The sequence below is a fragment of the Gigantopelta aegis genome, chromosome 3 (assembly GCF_016097555.1).
Source record: "Gigantopelta aegis isolate Gae_Host chromosome 3, Gae_host_genome, whole genome shotgun sequence".
Taxonomy (NCBI): Eukaryota; Metazoa; Mollusca; class Gastropoda; order Neomphalida; family Peltospiridae; genus Gigantopelta; species Gigantopelta aegis.
The window spans coordinates 47,570,278-47,592,243 of NC_054701.1; the positions used below are offsets into that span (position 1 = coordinate 47,570,278).

The 21,966-nt window shown below is 39.7% G+C and overlaps 1 protein-coding gene across 1 annotated transcript in view; it reads left to right on the forward strand.

Moving 5' to 3' along the window:
* Nucleotides 1-21,966, forward strand: part of LOC121368142 (zinc finger protein 277-like) — a 77,128-nt gene that overhangs the window by 13,174 nt on the left and 41,988 nt on the right. Inside the window, exons 6-9 of the mRNA XM_041492736.1 lie at nt 733-797; nt 1,629-1,674; nt 2,815-2,947; nt 4,307-4,392. Of these exons, the coding sequence (XP_041348670.1) occupies nt 733-797; nt 1,629-1,674; nt 2,815-2,947; nt 4,307-4,392 (330 nt within the window). The remainder of the gene's footprint in view (nt 1-732; nt 798-1,628; nt 1,675-2,814; nt 2,948-4,306; nt 4,393-21,966) is intronic.

Below are 21,966 nucleotides of genomic sequence, written 5' to 3' on the forward strand. Positions count from 1 at the left end.
TCAGTAATAATATTAATGATGGATTATGTTACATGATAATTCATAATGGACTTTTAACATTCAGCTCTTTTGTCAACACACGATAGGAAACCATAATTTTCTTGAAATCCAGAGGTCTACTTGCAGTTATTCAATGGATTAGCAAATGTGGCAGTGAAGTTCTTGTGTTGTTATTTGAATCATTCCACAATAATAGTCATATATTAGACACACATAACATTTAATTGTTCTGCCTGTTCCAAATTGTACACCTGGAAATTAATTAAGCACAAATTGACTTGTATTGCAGCCAAAAAGGCGTCTAGGAGTGTTTGTCCATGCCAATGGGATTCAAACCAGATATTGAGAGTTTTTATATATATTCTGTATCTACAGGGTATTTACCGTGATGACATGAATAAATTACTTTTGAGAAGCATAACAGTGCAATTCCAGCTTCAAAGTTAACTGTCAAACATTTTCATGCATATTTACGGTTTTTGAATTTTCTCCAAGAATATATGCAATATTGATGTAATGACAGTCTTACTTGCCATCAATCTCTTTCAAGATCCTCTGTCTTCAGAGGACAGAAATTTCAGTGTTTGGCATCTATGGTCACTTGTAAAGTATAAGACACATGGTCAAAAGTAGATGGTGCTTAATTAATTTCCAGCTGTATATGTATGACAGTATTTGAATTGTTGATGTTAAAAGAGAAACTTAAACATGTTATAATATTGTATTTTTTAGAGCAGACCTATTCAACCACATGGCTGAAGATCACGCCTTTAATGTTGGACGTCCAGATAACTTAGGTAAAGACATTTGGAGGTTGTTTAGTCCCTTACCAGTCCCACCGACTGTCTGTCTGTATGTCTGTCTGTCTGTCTGTATGTCTGTCTGTCTGTCTGTTTGTCTGTATCACATTTAGATGTAGATATAGGTGTTTGGATTTTGTTTTCGCAGTGCCTCAAGCTATTGAGCTGAAATTTGGTATATAGCATTATCATGCACTGTTACAGATCAAGTTTGACTTTCATGGTGATTTACCTCTTGGGCCTTAAACTTTGGAAATTCAGAAATGTATTGGGCACAGTAGGGGATATGTATTGCTTTAGCATTACTCTCAGAATGCTTCCTTTTTTAGGTGGAGGGTGGGGGGGGGAACTGGGTTGGTTCATGGTGTGTAGAATTTTTTTAATATGTATCTACCCATCATGCAAAGATTTTGTAATTTACTAGCACAGATATTAGTAAGGTTTGTCCAAATAATTTGAATTACAATTAAAATATTATGCAAAGATGTACATGTATACATATATTTTTTTTTTAAAAGCAAAAAGATCAAAATTAATTCAAATTTCTTTGATTGTATAGAATTGAATTAAATGAGTATCAAAGAACTGATGTGTATGTTTTTGGTGTGTTTTATAGAATTCTGTAATGCTAAACCTTGCTTGTTTGGGGAAATTATCAGTTTGCAGGTCTTTAATCCCAAATACTAATAATGAAAAGTCACCCGGGAATTTGTAAAAATAGGCTTGCACTTTGTGCTGGCCTTATTTTGTCTGCCAGTCTAATTTTTATGTTAACTACAGACTGATTATTTGTAGAGATTCATGGACTTGCTTATTTCTTTGTTTCAGTGTTCACAAATGAATTTCTTGACCTGTTGCAAGAAAAATTACGAAAGTGAGTTTTGCTTGACGATTTCATTAATGCCCTTCCACAAGAGATAGTATTAAGAGCAATCTTCCTAATTAAATATTTGTTTTGCATTAAGATTCCATGAACACAATTCCAAGAAATAAATTCAGTGTTTACTTATAATTATGATTATAAATAAAATGTGTTAATTTTGTGTATCAATGTCCAATATGGCTTTTGTGTAATTAAACATTCTTTTCACCTCAACCGGACCTCAAACTAATGACATTTTCCCTTAGAACACGAGACTGGTCTGAACATCCTAACAGCCAATGGGATGGCTTAAAATCTTCCAATATGTCTTCCAGTTCCAGTCATGTGATAGAAGCTTCCTTCTTTCTCCTTCGCTGTTATGATTCAAGTTTTCTACATTCTGTGTAAACCGACAAAATCCGAGTTCCACCCAGTAGCAGTTACTTTATTATTTGTTAAAATCTACCTAATCCAGAAACTAGCTATTACATATTCTAGATATTAAGAAAATGTACCTCTTTTGCAGCCTATTTTTTGTTTCAGCCAGTGCACCATGACTGGTATATCAAAGGTCATGGTATGTGCTATCCTGGCTGTGGGATGGTGCATATAAAAGATCCCTTGCTATTAATGAAAAAATATAGTGGGTTTCCTCTCTACGACTATAAGTCAAAATTGCCAAATGTTTGACATCCAATAGCTGATGAGTTAGGTGATAACCATATGGAGTTTTTAGATTTGCAGGTGTTATTGTCTATTTGATCCCACAAATGTCATTTTTGACCAAAGGCGATAGCCTGAGTTTAAAAATGAAACATTTGCAGGCATCAAATAGACAATAACACCTGCAAATCTAAAAACTCTATATGGTTATGTCCATTGTAAACTGAATTGTTTTTCTACAGAACTAACTGTATATTTAGTATTTCTTGAAAAAAACCCTGGCTACAATCTAACTGTAGACCCTTGAACCATCAACTTGGCCTGTTCCAATTGCTAATGACATCACTTTTTTCATTTGATCCCAGAAAAAGAATGTAACTAATCAATCAGAATACAGAACACACTCGTCATCAGTTTACAATAATAAATCAGTGTGCTCTAGTGGTGTTGTTAAACAAAACAATTTGGGTTTTTTTTTCTCATTTGCAGCCTTCAATGTCTTTACTGTGAGAAAACATTCAAAGATAGACCAACACTGAAGGAACACATGAGAAAGAAGCAGCATAGAAAAATTAATCCAAAGAATAAAGCATATGATAAATTCTACGTAATAAATTATCAGGTGAGTCTTAGATGGTTTATCAATAAATGAGTTTGGAATTAATTTTAAATAATTGATAAATAATCTGCATCAATGGACTACTCTTAGTTGAAGCATTCGCATGAATTATTGACTACAATTATCAAATTGCACAGAAAAATAGTGCTTGAAAATATTTATATACCGTATGTACCCCTGAATTATTATAATACTGCAGCTACATAGTTATATCCTACTTGAATTTTGTCTACATAGTTATATATCCTACTTGAATTTTGACTACATAGTTATATATCCTACTTGAATTTTGACTACATAGTTATATCCTACTTGAATTTTGTCTACATAGTTATATCCTACTTGACTTTTGCCTTCATAGTTATATCCTACTTGAATGTTGGCTGCATAGTTATATCCTACTTGAATGTTGGCTGCATAGTTATATCCTACTTGAATGTTGGCTACATAGTTATATCCTACTTGAATTTTGGCTACATAGTTATATCCTACTTGAATTTTGGCTACATAGTTACATCCTACTTGAAATATGGCTACAGTTATATCTTACTTGAAATTTGGCTACATAGTTATATCCTACTTGAATTTTGGCTACATAGTTATATCCTACTTGAATTTTGGCTTCATAGTTATATCCTACTTCAATTTTGGCCATAAATCTGAAGGGGAAACAAATGTACGAAAAATACATCGGCTATTGGGTGTCAAACTATGGTAATGCAAATAATTAAAGTGATGATCAACATCAATATAAAAATTCAAGACAAACAAAAACAGTGTAAAGAAGAGTGCAAAAACACAAATATCATAGAATTTTACGGATACTGAATTTTACTCAAAACTTCAATTTTGTGCTGTATTGGCCATTCTCAAAGAGAATGTTACACCCCTGCACCACGGTGAGATTACAGCACACGCAGGCGTGTTCCAGCCAGTGCTCCACAACTGGTGTAACAAAGGTCGTGGTATGTACTATCCTGTCTGTCGGATAGTGCATATAAAAGATCCCTTGCTGCTAATCGAAAAGCGTAGCCCATGAAGTGGCAACAGCGGGTTTCCTCCCTCAGTATCTGTGTGGTCCTTAACCATATGTCTGATGCCGTATAACCGTAAATAAAATGTGTTGAGTGTGTCATTAAATAAAACATTTCCTTCTTCCTTCTTCACATGGGCTACTCTCTTCTTCCAGTTAGGTTGCTACATGGGCTAATGTGTACATGCTTGGCAGTGTAAATACAATAGTTGTGAGATACCTAAACTGTCCCTGAGATTCAGGGATAACTAAACTTTAAATTAAGCCATAATGAGTTCTTTTTGTGTGATATTAGTAGATTGTGAGAGATTCCTAAATTCTGTTTTCAGGAACTCGGCAAGAACTGGGAATCCATTCAGTCTGAAGATGATGCTTTGCTTTCTGATACGGATGACACTGATGAAAACGAGGAAGAGTGAGTTTTTGTTGTTAAACTACTTACTGGTCCTGTTTATATATATATACTCTTCAAAAAAAGAAACGCAAAAGGGTACAAATGGGTTATAACTCCGATTTTATGTTTCCTACCGGTTCATGCTTTGTGAATATAAGGTCATTGCATGTCCCAAACACATTCCCACGCTTACATTCGATAAAACGCAGCTACTGTACAATAAAGTTCCAAAATGTGAATATTCGCAAAAACGCAGCCACGTGCAAACCATGTCACCACTGCACGTGCGTTGTCTGCACGTGCAACATGAACACCAACAGTATAAAAGTGCAGGGTGTTCGCTTGCCTGGCCTCTGTATCTGGCCGACAGTTGACAATCCAGGACATGCCACGTCTCAGTGAACCACAGAGAAACAATGCCATCGGCCGACTAGACGCAGGCGAATCCAGAACGGCCGTTGCCAGGGCATTCCATGTGTCCCCAAGCACCATCTCCAGACTGTGGGACCGTTACCAGCAACATGGATCAACACGTGACCTCCCTAGATCCGGTCGACCACGGGTCACTACCCCAGGGCAGGACCGCTACATCCGGGTACGCCACCTTCGGGAATGATTGACTACTGCCACCTCCACAGCCGCAGCAATACCAGGTTTGCGCAGGATATCCGACCAGACCGTACGGAACCGCCTACGTGAGGTAGGAATTCGTGCCAGACGTCCAGTTCGAGGTGTCATCTTAACACCACAACACCGTCGACTCCGACTGCAGTGGTGCCAGATTCATCGACAATGGCCTCAACTGCGATGGAGACAGGTGTGGTTCAGTGACGAGTCCCGATTTCTGCTACGACGTCATGATGGAAGATGTCGCGTGTATAGGCGTCGTGGTGAACGTTATGCGGCAAACTGCGTGCAGGAAGTGGACAGATTCGGCGGGGGTAGTGTCATGGTGTGGGCAGCCATCTCACACACTGGCAGAACTGACCTGGTCCACGTGCAGGGCAACCTGAATGCACAGGGCTACATTGACCAGATCCTCCGGCCACACATCGTTCCAGTTATGGCCAACGCCAACGCAGTGTTCCAACATGACAACGCCAGGCCTCACACAGCACGTCTCACAACGGCTTTCCTACAGCACAACAACATTAATGTCCTTCCTTGGCCATCGATACCTCCGGATTTGAACCCAATTGAGCATCTATGGGACGAGTTGGACCGACGCCTCCGACAGCGACAACCACAGCCCCAGACCCTGCCCGAGCTGGCAGCAGCCTTGCAGGCCGAGTGGGCCACCATCCCCCGGGACGTCATCCGTACTCTGGTTGCTTCAATGGGCAGGCGGTGCCAGGCAGTTGTCAACACACGCGGAGGCCACACCCGGTATTGACTCCAGATGACTTTGACCTTGGTGGTGTGTCCTTCACTTACTCACAATGGACTAGAGTGAATTGTGAACAATCCTGCAACATTTGGTAATTATCGGACTCACCATTCAATAATTAAATCAATTCTCCAAATGTTACGACAATGTGGTTTTGCGTTTCTTCTTTTGAAGAGTATATGTTAATAAAATACTTAACCCCTTCCCTTCCCCCCCCCCATCACATACCATCCCAGCCCAGTCCAACGAGGAAGAGTGAGTTTTTATTAATAGTCTTATTCAACTTACTGTACTAGCACAACAACAATGCTATACGACCCTGAGTTATAACCTCCACTGCAGAATTATCTCCCCTTGCCGGATGTATAACCTACACCCGCACATGGGTAGACCGTATATCCTCGTTTTTTTTATTCTGCAGTCCTCCATTGCAGTCGTGTTCGAGTTCTGTAGTAAATATTTTGTCAAATTATTAATTTGTAATTTTGTTTTACTCTGTCATACGAGGTCTTTTGGGTGATTTACACATGGGGTTAATGTCTGACACGGCTTCCTCAGGCTGCATCCGGTTGGTTGTGTGTACCGAGGGGGGTTGTCTTAAACGACGGCCCCAGTTTGATCAGCATTTGTTATGTCGTTCTTGTTGTTTTGAACGCCAGTGTCATATCTGTGTAAATTGGTCCCACTCCACGTGGGGGAAGGCTAAGAAGCTGTCAAAAGACGCCGAGCGTAAGAGGATGATTAGACGTGAACGGGACGGGTGGAGCACAGTGGCAACCTCCGGGGTCGTGCTCCATACCAATTTGCCGTCGGTCGGCAAGTCGGTGTCCAGTTCAAAGAGCTCGCGGACAAGTGGTAGGCGCAAGGGCGCCTCCTCGTCTGTTCGCCATCTTCATGGTGATACCAGTAAACCCGAAGCGCCGCTTGGCACGGAGGGGGCGCTGTTGCTCCCTGCTTCGGCTGAAGCAGGGAAGGTTTCTTTCTGGTCGGGCTCCGTTCCACCTGGGGATTAGCTTTTGCCTCCATCGGTGGAGGCGGCATCTGTTACGGTTGTAACGGGGGCGTCAGTCGGAGGGAGTGCAGTCATGGCAACTTTTAGATCGTTCACATGTTGCTACATCAACTGGGTTGGCTAATCCACAAGTGGTACGTTGGGTTCAGAATTTGGCGCAGGATTCGTACATGTACGAATTTCCTGACGGTCCGGTTCAACCAACACCACCAGTCCCGTTGTCTGCTTCAGCAGGGATCAGGGAAACTGCAGCTTTCTTGGGTGCGCCTGTGTCTACACCGGTGGTCAATCCGGACCTGTCAGATTGGGGTAGAGGTTCCAGGCGTTATCCCTCGACTGCGTGGACAGAACCTTTCGTTCAGGGTCCGATGGTTTCGGGTCGCCCTCAGGGGTGGACTCGGGGGAACTATGTTTCTCTTTTTGAGAATTTCATGGCCTGGCTAGGGGAATCGCCTCCACCAGTCCCTCCACCGCCGGGGTTTCCAGCGAGACCGGGGTTGGACCAGTTTGCAGATTCGGCATCGTCCTGCCCATGCAGTTTCGTTTCCGTTACGGTCAGCGCATGGCGCGTCGTTTGAAAAAAATTCTTCTTCGGAAGAGGATTTTTCCTCCGAATCAGTGTGTGGTTCGTGGGAAGGGTCGGCGCCAGGTTCGGTGCTTGATGAGATTCCCAATTTGGCCGATGGTACGCCAGACAGCGATTATGATTACCAGGCGGTTCTTGGTTTTGTACGGGAACAGGTCCGACTGGTGTGCACGGATGTAATTCCATCGGAGGAGGCTGTTAGTCTTACAAGGATATTTCGTTTGGAAACCGGCCTTTAGCGACGGACGCTCCGCAGCAGGATTTCGGCTTGCCGTTAGCGCACAAGGCCAATGAATCTCTTGCGGAGATTGATGCTTTGATTGCGGGTAGCGATCGTATTTTGGGGGCGGTGGTGGAAGAGTTTCCGGCAGCATTAGCTACCGGGAAACTGTTGTCTGCGGCGAAGGTTTTGTCCACGTCTTCATATTGGGAGCTTCCTTCCTTTCACATCCAGCGGTCGTTTCAGCTAGGGTGAAGGCAGACTGCCACCCATCTCCTAATGTCAGTGTGCCACTCACGGATTTAGAGACTTTGGTGAGGTTATTTAAACTTCTTTTTCAAGTCAATAACCATTTAGGTACGTTCCTATTTGGGTTAGATAAAGCAGTCACAGGTCTTCCGCCGATGGCTAAGGGTTGTTTGTTGGCAGCTTCTAAAGCCTCTCATCACGTCGCTCGGCTTGCTGGGCATGTTTTGCCAACAGTCTACTTCTGCATCGGGATCACTACCTGGCGGGACTGAGAGCGACGGGTGTGGTTAAAAACCTACTTTCGTAGTCGTTCAGTAAGGCAAACCTTACTTTTTGGGACCAATTTTAACTTGGTCATGGACCAAGAAGCGGCGAAATACGTCCCTGCTGCTCAGTCCCGAACTGCTCGTAAGCACCAGGCGGCGTCTACTTTTAAGCCTCCACCTGTTAAGAAATCAACTTTTCTTGACAGTTATCAGATCCCTGTGGTGTCTGATTCAGGCGTGCATTCGGGTAATGCCCGTGGTTCATCGAAACAGGGACGTTTTCGGGGGAAGCCGGCACGTTTTCGTGGTTCCGCTCGGGGCAAGGCACCCAGGGGTGGGAAGCAGCCGGGTTGAGGGTGCGTGGACCATCGACATCTGCTTATGGAGGTTCCGTTAGCAGATCTTCCTGTGGGGGGCAGATTGCGCCATTTTGTTCAAAGTTGGTGCAAACTGCCAGATCTGGACCCATGGATTTTGTCGGTTGTCCGCAACGGATACAGAATTCCGTTTTCATCACCCCCTCCACTGACGTCCTCCCCCCGGTTACCTGCAGTACCGTCTGTCGACAAACGAGTACTGGTGGAGAAGATGGTTGTCGAGTTTCTCAACAAGAAAGCCATCCAGGAGGTAGATTTGGGCACTCCGGGATTTTATTCCCATCTGTTCTTCGCCCAGAAGAAGAATGGCGAGTGGCGACCAATTCTAAACCTGAAGCCACTGAATTATTTCGTCGTTATTCCATCTATGAAGATGGGGACGGTTCAGTCTGTTCGCGCTTTGCTTCAGGTGGGGGAATGGGCGGCGTCCATCAATTTGAAGGACGCTTACGTGCATGTTCCAATCCATCGTGATTTTTGGAAGTACTTGCAGTTCCTCTACGACGGCAGAGCTTACGAGTTTCAAGTTCTGCCGTTCGGATTGGCCACAAGCCCTCACGTCTTTACTTGGGTAGTAAAGGCAGTGGTGGGGCGTGTACATCTGTTGGGTATATGGATGCACAATTACCTGGACGATTGGTTAATTCCGGCGGCGTCACAGACGGCATGTCTCGTGGGCGTGGAGTTCGTGATCGACATGATTCTCCGATTGGGGTTTATTCCCAATTGGGTCAAGTTGGAATTAGTGCCAACGCAGGTTTTCACTTATCTCGGGGTGGTTTTCAACCTTGTGGAGGCATCCGTTCTTCCGACAGATTCGCGACTTCACAATTTCACGACGTTGGCACAGCGTCCTCTGGTGGAGCAAAGTGCATCGGTGTGCATGCTCCATGTGTTGATAGGCCATCTCGAATCGCTGGCGGCGCTGAATGTGCGGTTCAGACGGTTCAAGAGACAACTTCAATGGCATTTGTCCCGAGTGTGGGATGGTCTCAGCTGGGATTTGGTTATACCATTGGGGCCTTGGTTCATTCTTCCAATCCAAGAGTGTCTAGTGGACAAGTGTATGTCCCAGGCCGTTCCTTTACACCCACTTTCTCCAGAGTTGGTCCTGTTTACCGATGCTTCCCTCGAGGGGTTCGGTGCACACCTTTTGGATCAACATCTGTCAGGGGTGTGGACTCCTTCAGAGAGGAGTCGTCACATCAACCTGTTGGAGATGGAAGCAGTGCGTCGTGCTTGTCTCCATTTCAGGACTGTTATTTTGTTGAGGTCGGACAACACATCGGTTGTTGCGTACCTCAATCGGTGGGGAGGCACCAAATCCCTGTCATTGAGTCTTGCGGCTTTGGAGATTCTGGAATGGTGCGACGATTGGGGAGTGGTGTTATCGGCCAAACACATTCCTTCATCCGTGAATGTCTTGGCGGACGCTTTGAGTCGTCGTTCCCCGGTTCAGATGGAGTGGATGTTGCACCGGACGGTGGCTTATCAAGTTCTTCAGTTGTGGGGGAGTCCTCAACTCGATATGTTTGCCACTCGCCTAAACAGTCAGTTGCCAGTGTTTGTATCGCCGGTACCAGACCCACTGGCACTGGAGTATGATGCGTTGAGCATGGACTGGACGGGACGGGATTTTTACGCCTTTCCCCCTCCGGTTCTGCTTGGCAAGGTTCTGGCAAAGATCAGACAGCAACCTTGTTGTGTCACGCTCGTAGCCCCGAGTTGGGCAGCTCAAGCCTGGTTTCCTCCGCTCCTGTCACTTTTAGTGGTTGTTGGTGGTTGTTGGGGTTTCCCTCCGAAACCGAGGCTTTTCTAAACGGGTTGCTGAGCTCGTCTCCTCTTCGAAGCGCCAGTCTACAGAGAGGTCTACCAGTGTCACTGGCACGCTTGGGTTCGTTGGGCGACTGAGAGGGACGTGGATCCCCTGTCGCCTACTGTTAATGACTTAGCTGAGTACTTTCTGGCTCTTGTCCAAGAAAGACAGCTGAAGGTTCAAACAGTGAGAAGTCACCGGTCGTCCATTTTCACTACTCTGAGGCAGTGTGGATGTCAAGATTTCTCAACGAATCTCGTGTTGCATGACTTGCTTAAGTCGTTGCAAAACACGGTTGAGAAGCCTTCCATTTTGCCTAAATGGAATGTTTTTCTGGTTCTGCATGCACTTAAAGGCAAGCTCTACGAGCCTTTGAAATTTGCCAGTCTTCGTCATTTGACGTGGAAAACTTTGTTTCTGGTCTCACTAGCGGCTTGCCGTCATATTAGTGAGATTCATGCTTTTTTGCATGATTTGGTGGATTACAATACGGACGGGTCAGTTACGTTTCCTCCGGCCATCATTCAGTGTTTATCTCGTACGCTTTCTGCGGATAATTCTGATAGACTTCTTTGTCCGGTGCGGGCTTTGAAATTCTATTTGGAGCGTACTAGAAATCTCCGGCAAAACACTAAGAGACTGTTTATCTCTTTCACACGCCAACCAGGAGACATTACGAAGAATGCTTTGTCGAGATGGATTGCTGCAACCATCAAACTGGCATATGAGAAGGCGGGTGATCATGTTCTGCGGAATTTCTCTGTTCGACCTTATGAGATTCGGGCGATTTCTGCTTCCCTTAATTTCCATGATTCTTTGGACATTTTGAAGGTCATGAGTGCGGGGTTTTGGAAAGGTCGACACACATTTGACCGGTTTTATTTCCGTGATATGGCTGTTGGTCCGGACGGAACTCGGCGGATTCAATCAGTCATTGCAGGGTAGCAAGTCATTGCAGTGCACAGGGCCACGAGTAGGGGGCGACCTTTATTTCGTCTGGTTTATTTTCTTAGAATCAATTATGGGCGTATAGTTGAAGGTATAGTACTTAAATTGTAAAGCAACATTTAATTTTTAAAAAATATATTTGCAATAGCTGTCATTATGGAAATAGCACCTTTATACATTGCACCTTGGGGTAAACCGTCATCAGAGATGGTGCCTCACATATTGCAACAGCAATAAAATTGACACATCAAAATATGTTATAGTGTGTTCCAATAAAGTGCACAAATCTGACATCTTTCTTTTAAATTCAAGAGTAAACATCACCTTGTACATCAACAAGAGACCAAACAAGTAAATGCTAAATTAGGTAGAGTATCATAAAATAGATATTTACCAAATATTTACTTGCCAGTTTAATATGAAAGACATAATCGACAAAAATAATTTTTATTCTGTTTCCGACACAACTTTAGTAGTTACCAATCGGCTACCTTACTTCAAATAATATTTATTTTCGTCACATACTGCCTTGTAAATTCATAAATACTGTTTTGTAAATATACAGAGTCAAATTAAAAACTTCACAATCTAAAATTTGAATAAAGTCAATGAGTGTTGAAAGCAGGTATTTTTCAGAAATAAATATTGTAATGGCAATGTCTACACTCCATTTGAAGCCCATCACAGCCCACGTGACCCAATCCATAGTACCATTGAGTCAAAAGTGATTTTGCACGTGCCACTGGTCACGTGACTACAATAGCACACATGTTGGCAAATGTGATTTTATTTTTTAGACGCCAGGGAATTTTTTTAGTTGCCATGGTGAGTATTTTACTCGCTTTGTAGAGCACTGTAAGAGAATACCTATTTGTGTTTATAAAATTAGTTGTTTCTGTCATGACCAATTGCAAATTAAGTTTGGCCCACACTGCAGCTTGAAATAGACATCGGATTGGAAGATCAAAGAACCAAAGCTAACATGAATGTAAACAATGTTTTACTGTCTTGCTGGCTTTTGGGGACCATAAAGTGTTGATTTTATGTTATTACATTGACGTATATGTACTAATTTTGTTATTGTTCTAATTTCTTTGTTTTCATTTATTATTACCCTTTTATCCCCTTTACCACACACATTAATAGCCGACTTTAAAGGTAGACTAAACTCCAGCAAGAGCCTTATGTGTTGGAAAGATGCATCCCCGGACAACCAACACATACTGACACTTTAACACATGAAAAACGGGTAATTTTAGAGTTAGTAAAAAAACATGATTATTCCTGCTAACTGGGGGCAGCCATTTTGTTTTGTTTTTGTGATGACCGGTGGTATAGCTTGGGGCTAAGTGACGTCAGCTCAGGTCCAATTTCTCTATTATACACAGTGTAAACAAAGCTCTAATTTACGATAAGGCACTTCGTTTTCATCAACCTGACTTGTAAAACAACATAAATGACTTGATAGTATAATAAACTATTTAACTAAATATATTTCAATTTGCATCAATATAACGAAATGGAGTTATAATATTTTTTTCTTTTAAAAAATCCAAAGAAAAAATGCATATTATTAGGCCTATTGGTAGGATACGTTCGAGCTAAAACGACCACTTACGATACTCAAGTGATAATTTTCTTTTTTGGGGACTACGTAATTGATCATTTTTGTGATTTTAGATGGGAAAGTCTACTTAATCAAGGGTTTTACAGAATTACTTACCATAATAAAGCAGGACGGCTGGTAAAGTCCATTACGATTTGAGGTTATCACACAATACCCTGTGATCTTAATGAAAGAGGCACGTCTTTTTAGTGTTTCTAGACACAGTGTCTGGGGACCGTCAAAATGTACACCTGCCAATCAAGAACCACAGGTACAGGTCACAGAAAGAAAAGACTATTATTTCAGTACGTGGGTTAATTTATATACAAAACATAATACAGTTATTTCAACACTTTGACCATGGTAGTTTATTTTGTATTGAAAAAATAAACCACATATACACGTTGCTGTGTTACTGGGATGGATATTATTACAGAACATTGAGATGCATCCGCAAAAATCAGGTATGTTTTGTTTCTTCTGTTCGAAGACTAATTCCTGATGTGACACGTTAGGTATTATGTAACCACCAGCTCGCCAGAGGACGTATTCACTGAGATGGTACAAAATGGCTACGCCCGTTATATATAATAGCCATCACATTTAACCGTTTTATTAATTAACTATACGATTATACTTGTTGATATTAAGCACTAATGTGCATTATGTATCATTGAATAGGCATACCAGTCCAAAAGCATTGCTTTAGCATTCCTTTAAAAAAAAAAAAAAAAAAAAAAAGGCCTGATGACAGGGTGGTCGAAATTTTAATTCGCAATTTTTTTGTATTTGTCTGTGGTCGTAGTTTTAGAAGTATTTTGGCACTGACGTGCTGTAGAAATTTTAGAGGAAATACGGTATTGAAAAAGCCCTTTTTGAACTTGAATAATGACTTTTATGTGAAATGAGTAATGTTTTTTAAAACTGCGAGCACTAATGTGGATTGGTTTATCTCTTCACCACTCAGTACTAACATACAAGCTATCATTACTTTGCCATTCTAATTAAAACATTGATTTTATATAATGTATATGTACAATTAATATATCGTCGTGTGAGAGCCAGAAGGACGTAAGTGCATTAAAAGTCATTTTTAAAAAGCCGAGATAATGAAGGAAAACTGTTTTTCTTCATCAGTAGTTAAGATGTCAAATTTGTTTTAATGGCAATGAAACCTGAACAAATTTGCAATTTCTTTGTGTATTTGCGATATTTATAGCATATTAGGTGTTTTAGTTATTTGTGTAAATAGTGATAGTTACGATAATTATTCATTATTGAATTAAATGCGTCACTTACGACCAACAGTATATCAAGTAAATTTGAATCTTTATTCTGAAAGAACCATCACTTCTTAAACATTTCAGTTTTGCAAATCACATGTTAATTAAAAAAGGGAGAAAACTTACAAATTGAAAACATCTAGGAGCAAACACTCAACAAGGAAAACAAGTACAGTACATATTAATAAAATCACCGGCTGAGCAAAATATTATGTGAAAAAAGTTATTTTACTTTTTAAAAATAATAATATGATAAATAAAATCACCTATTGAACAAACTAATAAAGTGAAAAAAAACCTACTCTGACTCATGAAATCCTTGTTTTCTTTAACCCACCCCTACTATAAGATTGTGTGTGACACATCTAGTGGTTAGTTCTCCATGCTAGTTGTTAGATTATGGTGCATCAGAACGAGATGACTTGTTAGTACAAAACCTCATTTTTGGAGGCAAGTATTCGTTCCTGATATGTCATCAGAAAAGCTGAGGTCATGTATGACATGTTCTGTATTTTTTTAGCCATGGGAGTACTTTGCAGGGCCTTGTTCCACGAAGCGATCTTAGAGCTAAGATCACCTTAAGTGTATATAGTCATTATACACTTAAAGGGACATTCCCGAGTTTGCTGCATTATAATTGTAAGATGTTTCCGAGTTATAAAATATTTCTACGATTAAACTTACATATTAAATATATTTTCTTGTTTAGAATATCAGTGTCTGTATATTCAATGTGTTTCTGGTCATCTTAATATTTCTAAGAAACCCAAACTGGATTTTGTCTTCAAATAATTTCATGCGTACGAAAAAAAAATATTTTATGAAATAAAATTAAATTTAACCTATTACAAATATTAGAAGGATCAAAAACACGTTTAATATACAGTCACTAATATTTTATGCAGAAAAATATATTTGATATGTAATTAAAATCGTTAAAAAGTCTCTGTTAGTCAATAACATCTTAAAAATTGCAGCAAACTCAGGAATGTCCCTTTAAGGTGATCTTAAGGCTAAGATCACTTCACGGAACAGTGCCCAGATAAGGTTCTTGGTTCTGCTGCCTTGGGAGGTACTTCACTAGTTTCAAGAATACCTGGTTTATCAGCTAGTGTATCAGACAAACCAGAACAGTTGAGCAAACTGAAGCTGACATCTTTTAAGGAAAAAACTATGTTTAGCTTGTCACTGGTTTGAGATACACCGGGTTCAAGTGAAGCTTATTCAAAGAATATAGGTTTTACATTTCCAATGAGGGTGTGCACTGAATATCAAATCCTGGAGCAGTGAACACTATACCATGTTCAATGCCTGTTGAGTATGCAGGGTTCTCTCCAGGTTATATTGAGTGACCCGTCATCCATCCAGCTTTTGCTGTATGTTGGTTGTACTATCCATGTTCCATTGTGTGGTCAGTGTTATCTCCTGGTTCCGTTGTGTGTCTGGTGATCTCTCCAGGTTCTGTTGTTTTGTCCAGTAATCTCTCTAGGTTCTATTGTATGTTCCGTGATCTGTCCAGATTTTGTTGTATACCCGGTGATCTCTCCATGTTCTGTTGAATGTCCTGTGATCTCTCCAGATTCTGTTGTGTTCAGTGATCTCTCCATGTTATGTTGTGTGTTTAGTGATCTCTCCATGGTATATTGTGTGTTCAATGATATCTCCAGGTTCTGTTGTGTGAGCCGTGATCTCTCCATGGTATATTGTGTGTTCAGTGATATTTCCAGGTTCTGTTGTGTGTTTAGTGATCTCTCCATGTTATGTTGTGTGTTTAGTGATCTCTCCATGTTATGTTGTGTGTTTAGTGATCTCTCCATGGTATATTGTGTGTTCAGTGATATCTCCAGGTTCTGTTGTGTGAGCTGTGATCTCTCCATGGTATAGTGTGTGTTCAGTGATATTTCCAGGTTCTGTTGTGTGTTTAGTGATCTCTCCATGGTATATTGTGTGTTCACTGATATCTCCAGGTTCTGTTGTGTGTTTAATGATATCTCCATGGTATATTGTGTGTTCACTGATATCTCCAGGTTCTGTTGTGTGTTTAATGATATCTCCATGGTATATTGTGTGTTCAGTGATATCTCCAGGTTCTGTTATGTGTTTAGTGATCTCTCCATGGTATATTGTGTGTTCAGTGATATCTTCAGGTTCTGTTGTGTGTTTAATGATATCTCCATGGTATATTGTGTGTTCAATGATATCTCCAGGTTCTGTTGTGTGTTTAATGATCTCTCCATGGTATATTGTGTGTTCAGTGATATCTCCAGGTTCTGTTGTGTGAGCTGTGATCTCTCCATGGTATATTGTGTGTTCAGTGATATCTCCAGGTTCTGTTGTGTGTTTAATGATATCTCCATGGTATATTGTGTGTTCAGTGATATCTCCAGGTTCTGTTGTGTGTTTAGTGATATCTCCATGGTATATTGTGTGTTCAGTGATATCTCCAGGTTCTGTTGTGTGTTTAGTGATATCTCCATGGTATATTGTGTGTTCACTGATATATCCAGGTTCTGTTGTGTGTTTAGTGATATCTCCATGGTATATTGTGTGTTCAGTGATATCTCCAGGTTCTGTTGTGTGTTCAGTGATCTCTCCAGGTTTTGTTGTGTGTTCAGTGATCTCTTCAGATTCTGTTGTATGTTCATTGATCTCTCCATGTTCTACTGTGTGTTCAGTGATCTCTCCATGTTTTATTGTGTGTTCAGTGATCTCTCCATGTTTTATTGTGTGTTCGGTGATCTCTCCAGGTTATATGTGTTCAGTGATCTCTCCAGGTTATATGTGATCAGTGATCTCTCCAGGCAATGTGTGCAGTGTTCTATTGGGTCTTAAGTGATCTATCCAGGGTATGTTTTGTGTCCAGTGATCCTCTGGTTTCTGTTGTATGTGCTAGATTATGTTCTTGGTATTTTGTGAGTGATATGTCATGTTCATGTTCCCTTGCATGTTCTTTGTCATGATCATGATAATGGTCTGTTGTATGTGTATTCTGTTATGTTCTTTTCCAGGTTCTGTTTAAGTGCTATGTCACGTTCAGGTTCTTTGGTGTGTGCCATGTCATGTTCAGGTTGTGTTCTGAGTGCTTTGTCACATTAGGTTATGTTGTGTGTGCCATGTCATGTTCAGATTTTATTGTGAGTACTCTATCATGTTCGGGTTCTGTTATGAGTGCTATGCCACGGTCAGGTTCTGTTATTGGTACTCTATCATGTTCAGGTTCTGTTGTGAGTACTCTATCATGTTCAGGTTCTGTTGTGTGTGCTATATCATGTCCAGTCGTGTATGTCACATCATGTTCGGGTTCTGTTGTGTGTGCCACATCATGTTCAGGTGTGCTTTATTATGTTTAGTTTCTGATGTGAGTGCTATGTTATGTCAGGTTATGTCATGTGTGCTGTCGTTCCCAGTGTCTTTTCGAAGAATTGTGCTCTCTCCAAGTGCTGTAATGTGAGTTGGTTGACAATGTTGAATATCGTCGGATTCGAAAACCTCTTCAGTTCGTTTTCTTGCATGTTTAGGTTCCATGTGTTTGTTTCTGTTGTTATGTTTTCGCTTGATCAGCATTCTGTTGCAAATATTTGTTATCTGTAAAGTTAATCAAAATTCATAGATTCAATGCATTCGCCTTTTAACCTTATGTCTGATTTCATTTTCTTTTGTTACTGGAATCGGTCCTGAATAAATTACAGTTGCGTTTGTATGTGCATTGTTACTTCATAATGCCTACATGTAGGGCAGTTCAAAAGCCACTGAAAGATGGAACTTGATAACCGTAACATATTAAAGAAAGAAATGTTTTATTTAACGATACACTCAACACATTTTATTTACGGTTATATGGCGTCAGACATATGGTTAAGGACCACACAGATTTTTTGAGAGGAAACCTGCTGTCACCACTACATGGGCTACTCTTTCCGATTAGCAGTAAGGGATCTTTTATTTGTGCTTCCCACAGGCAGGATAGCACAAACCATGGCCTTTGTTGAACCAGTTATGGATCACTGGTCGGTGCAAGTGGTTTACACCTACCCATTGAGCCTTGCGGAGCACTCACTTAGGGTTTGGAGTCGGTATTTGGATTAAAAATCCCATGCCTCGACTGGGATCCGAACCCAGTACCTACCAGCCTGTAGACCAATGGCCTAACCACGACGCCACCAAGGCTGGTCCGTAACATATTAAATACGTCCAAATTAGTGTAATTATGCTTCCACTTTGGTCGTATCTGACACCCATGACATTATTATTAATTCAAATGGTATCTACAGATACAAACTATATGTTGGAAACTTTACTTCGATGAAGATACTTCAAAATAGAGCTTCTTTTTTCAAGAAAATTAACCAAATCATGTTTATTCATTTAATTATGATGCACATAAAACATATTATTAAAGAATCATATTATTTTTAGGATTCTAGCACATAAAACAATTTGACATAATGTATGCTCTATTGTACGTAGAATTTGGAATTTCTATCACAAGCAGATAGCAAAGAATACACATTTGCCAGATACAATCTATGTCAGACATAATTATATAATGAACTGTATTTAAAAAGGGTGTATCTACCACATAGACCAGTCATAGACAGCAAATAAATCAGAGGAAAGTCATATGTGTCAGTTATGTCTATTTTCGTTCAAATTCGTATCTGTGATTTACTTACGACTATTGAAATCCTTCTGTATAAGCGATACTATTAGGGGCACAGGTACCATTTTTTTTTGAAAATATGTAATCAGGCCTGGTGATTCCAAATATGCAAAAAAGACATTTTAGGTCGTATCTGCCTCTTACAACCGTCTGGCTCTCACGCGACAATATGTACTTAAATATGCATTTCATTAGTGATTAAAATGTGTTTCTAATAAAATATTAAATGTTTCTCTCATTTCACATTTGTTTTCAAAACGATATTGATCTTTGTTACACTTGTAAGTTGTATTCTTGGCACACAGTCCCTAGTACCTTTTTCAATTACTATGTAATTATATGAATTTGACACTGAATGGATGCGGAATAATTAGAGAATACTACATGAGTAACGATTAGATACCATTTATCTAACAAAGTTTTGTTTTAAAATATATATATCTAACAAGTGGAAGTGAATTGGATACATTTTTAAACGAGTTGATAGATAAATGGTATCTAACGGATACGAATGTTGTATTCTATTTCTTACATATCTTCAAAAACCAGGTTTAAAATAAATTCAAACATCTTTTCCAATTAAATCGTATTTATGGCTCTAGCATCATAGTCAAATCAGTTTCAGGTTAAGTTATGTGTTACAGAATAATCGATTTCAGTCATGCTTTTTTCATTGAATGGTCATCACCTAAGAGCAGCCAGCTGTATGCCTTTTAATTGTTATAACAAGTACATGTGTATGTGTGTTATTAAAAATAACAAATGATGTTCTTATCATGTTCTAAGAAATCATTGTCTGAGATGAGTTGCAATATTCTTTCCCTTTTTCGCAGCAATAGCAGCATAGCAGGCATTGGATGTTCTAATTAAAAAAAAAAATGTTTTTAGATTTTTTTCTTAAATATAAAATAATATACCCAGTACATAAATGAAAATCCTGAAGAAAAAAAATTATTTCAATATCATAAAGGTTTTTTTAATATCATATCATATGATAGGTTCACATTAACAGTAATGATTGTGCTATGGGAATTTTTGTTATGATTCTCAGATTTTGAAATCATGGATCCACCGCATGCATGGATATAGAGAATAATACATGAGTGGGCGTTAAATACCATTTATCTCTCAACAAGTTGTTTTAAAACGTATCTAATGAGCTTGAGTGAGTTTGATATGTTTTTAAATGAGTTATGGGATAAATGGTACTTAACGGACACAAATGTATTATTCTATCTCTTAAATATCCTTAAAAACAAGGTCTTAAGCAAATGTTAACGTCTTTTTCGACTAAAAGTTATTTACAGCCTTTTCACTTGTAGCTGACTTATGTATCACAGACACATGAATGTTACGTTAACTATACGTCACAGTCTAATCGATTTCCATTGTGTAGTTTTTTATTGATTGTATGGCATTGGTGACCAAAAATAACGCATGGTGTTCTCATCAATGGGGGTGTACAAAAATAATGTATTTACTTTGATTTCAGATTTTTAAAAAGATAAAATAATACACACAAAGTTAGAATGCTGAAAATGACTTTTATTTAAGTATTATTTCAGCAATGAAAGGTTCACTGTTATGTTATGAATGTGCCATGGAACGTTGTGATTCACAGATTCTGAAATGGTTGTGGATCTGCCACATACATGGATAATAATGTATTTTGTTTGCTCTTATTTAGAATTTTATCATCCATCTAGACTCCAACATGTATTTTCTGGTTTTAACTTTGAAGAGAAAATTCCTGTTTTTAAAATATTTCTTTGACAAAGAAAGTAAACATCATTTCATTCTTTGTATGTTCCAATGAAAAATACCAGTTTTGTATATTAAAATTCCACATCAATCAAAGTTAAGAAATAAACAATGAGTATCTCAGTTCTATATGAAACAGGTTTTAACATGCATATTCAAAACAAGCTGTTGTAGTGCACGCCTGTCATGAGCTCAGGTGTCAACTTTATGCTGGCTCCTTCCAGGACAGGAAAATTATAAAACAGTAATACATTTCCTTAAGTGACTGCCATGGAGAAAGTCACGTTCGGTTTTGGAGTGAAATAAAGATCCTTGTTTTTGATGATTCAGTTCCCAAAGTCTCTGTCTTAATTGTCAGTTTAGACTTCAGAAATGAAAATGCCAATTTTATTTGAAATTATCATACATTTGATGGAGACATTTTGGTTAGCATGTGTGACACATTTCAGACACTGTACTTGACTAGTCTGTAGCACACTAATTATTCCATTAGTAGCAGTTGGCTGGAACAGACTCAGTTCTGGTGGAATTTTGATACCTTTGAGTTGGCATAAGTGACACATTTCAGACCATAAGCGTATATGAGATGGGGTGGGGTCAGGGAGGGCAACTACACCCTAGTTCTGGAGAAAATCCTCAAATTCTGGAAAAAAACAATAGAGAGATTCGGGCAAAATGAGCTGGCCTGAACACTTTTCACCATGTATTTTCATAATTCTACCCACAATATTAGTTGTAATCCATGGGTGTAAAAATGTGTGATGATTTGTTTTCAACCTGGCTGTTTGCATCCCTATCTAGCTGTTTGCATCCCTATCTAGCTGTTTGCATCCCTATCAAGCTGTTTTCAGCCCTATATAGCTGTTTTGCTGTAATGGTATTATGAATAAACACTGTAATCCAGATTCAGGCACTTCTTTTTAATTCAGGCAAAAATTGGCCTGCCCCCACTACAAAAATGGGAGCTTGTACGCCTATGTTTCAGACTATACTTGACTTGTTTGTATGACACTAATCATTCCGTTAGCTGTTGTGTGAAACCCATTCGGTGCTACTCGGTTCTGGTGGAATTTAAGACATGGCAATACACGTCTGAACGCGATACATCTTGTTGAAGAACAGGTAAAGAAACGGGTTCACAATCGGCGTAAAGAACAGCAGCATTGTCGTAATCGTGTCGTCAAGCCCTTCTAGAGTTGTGTCATAGTTCACATAATCAAAAACAAGTTTGATCTGAAATAAATAAGAGTAAAATGATAGAATAATATTTTCAATTTGCCTATAAATGTATATGGGGATATGTTTTACAAATTAAACTGGACTTGATCATAAAGGCTGAAAAACTACCTTTATTTAAGAACTGAACTTGATAATTGTTGAGGTTCATGGAACTATGAGTTGCACAGCACCTTAGCATGTTATTT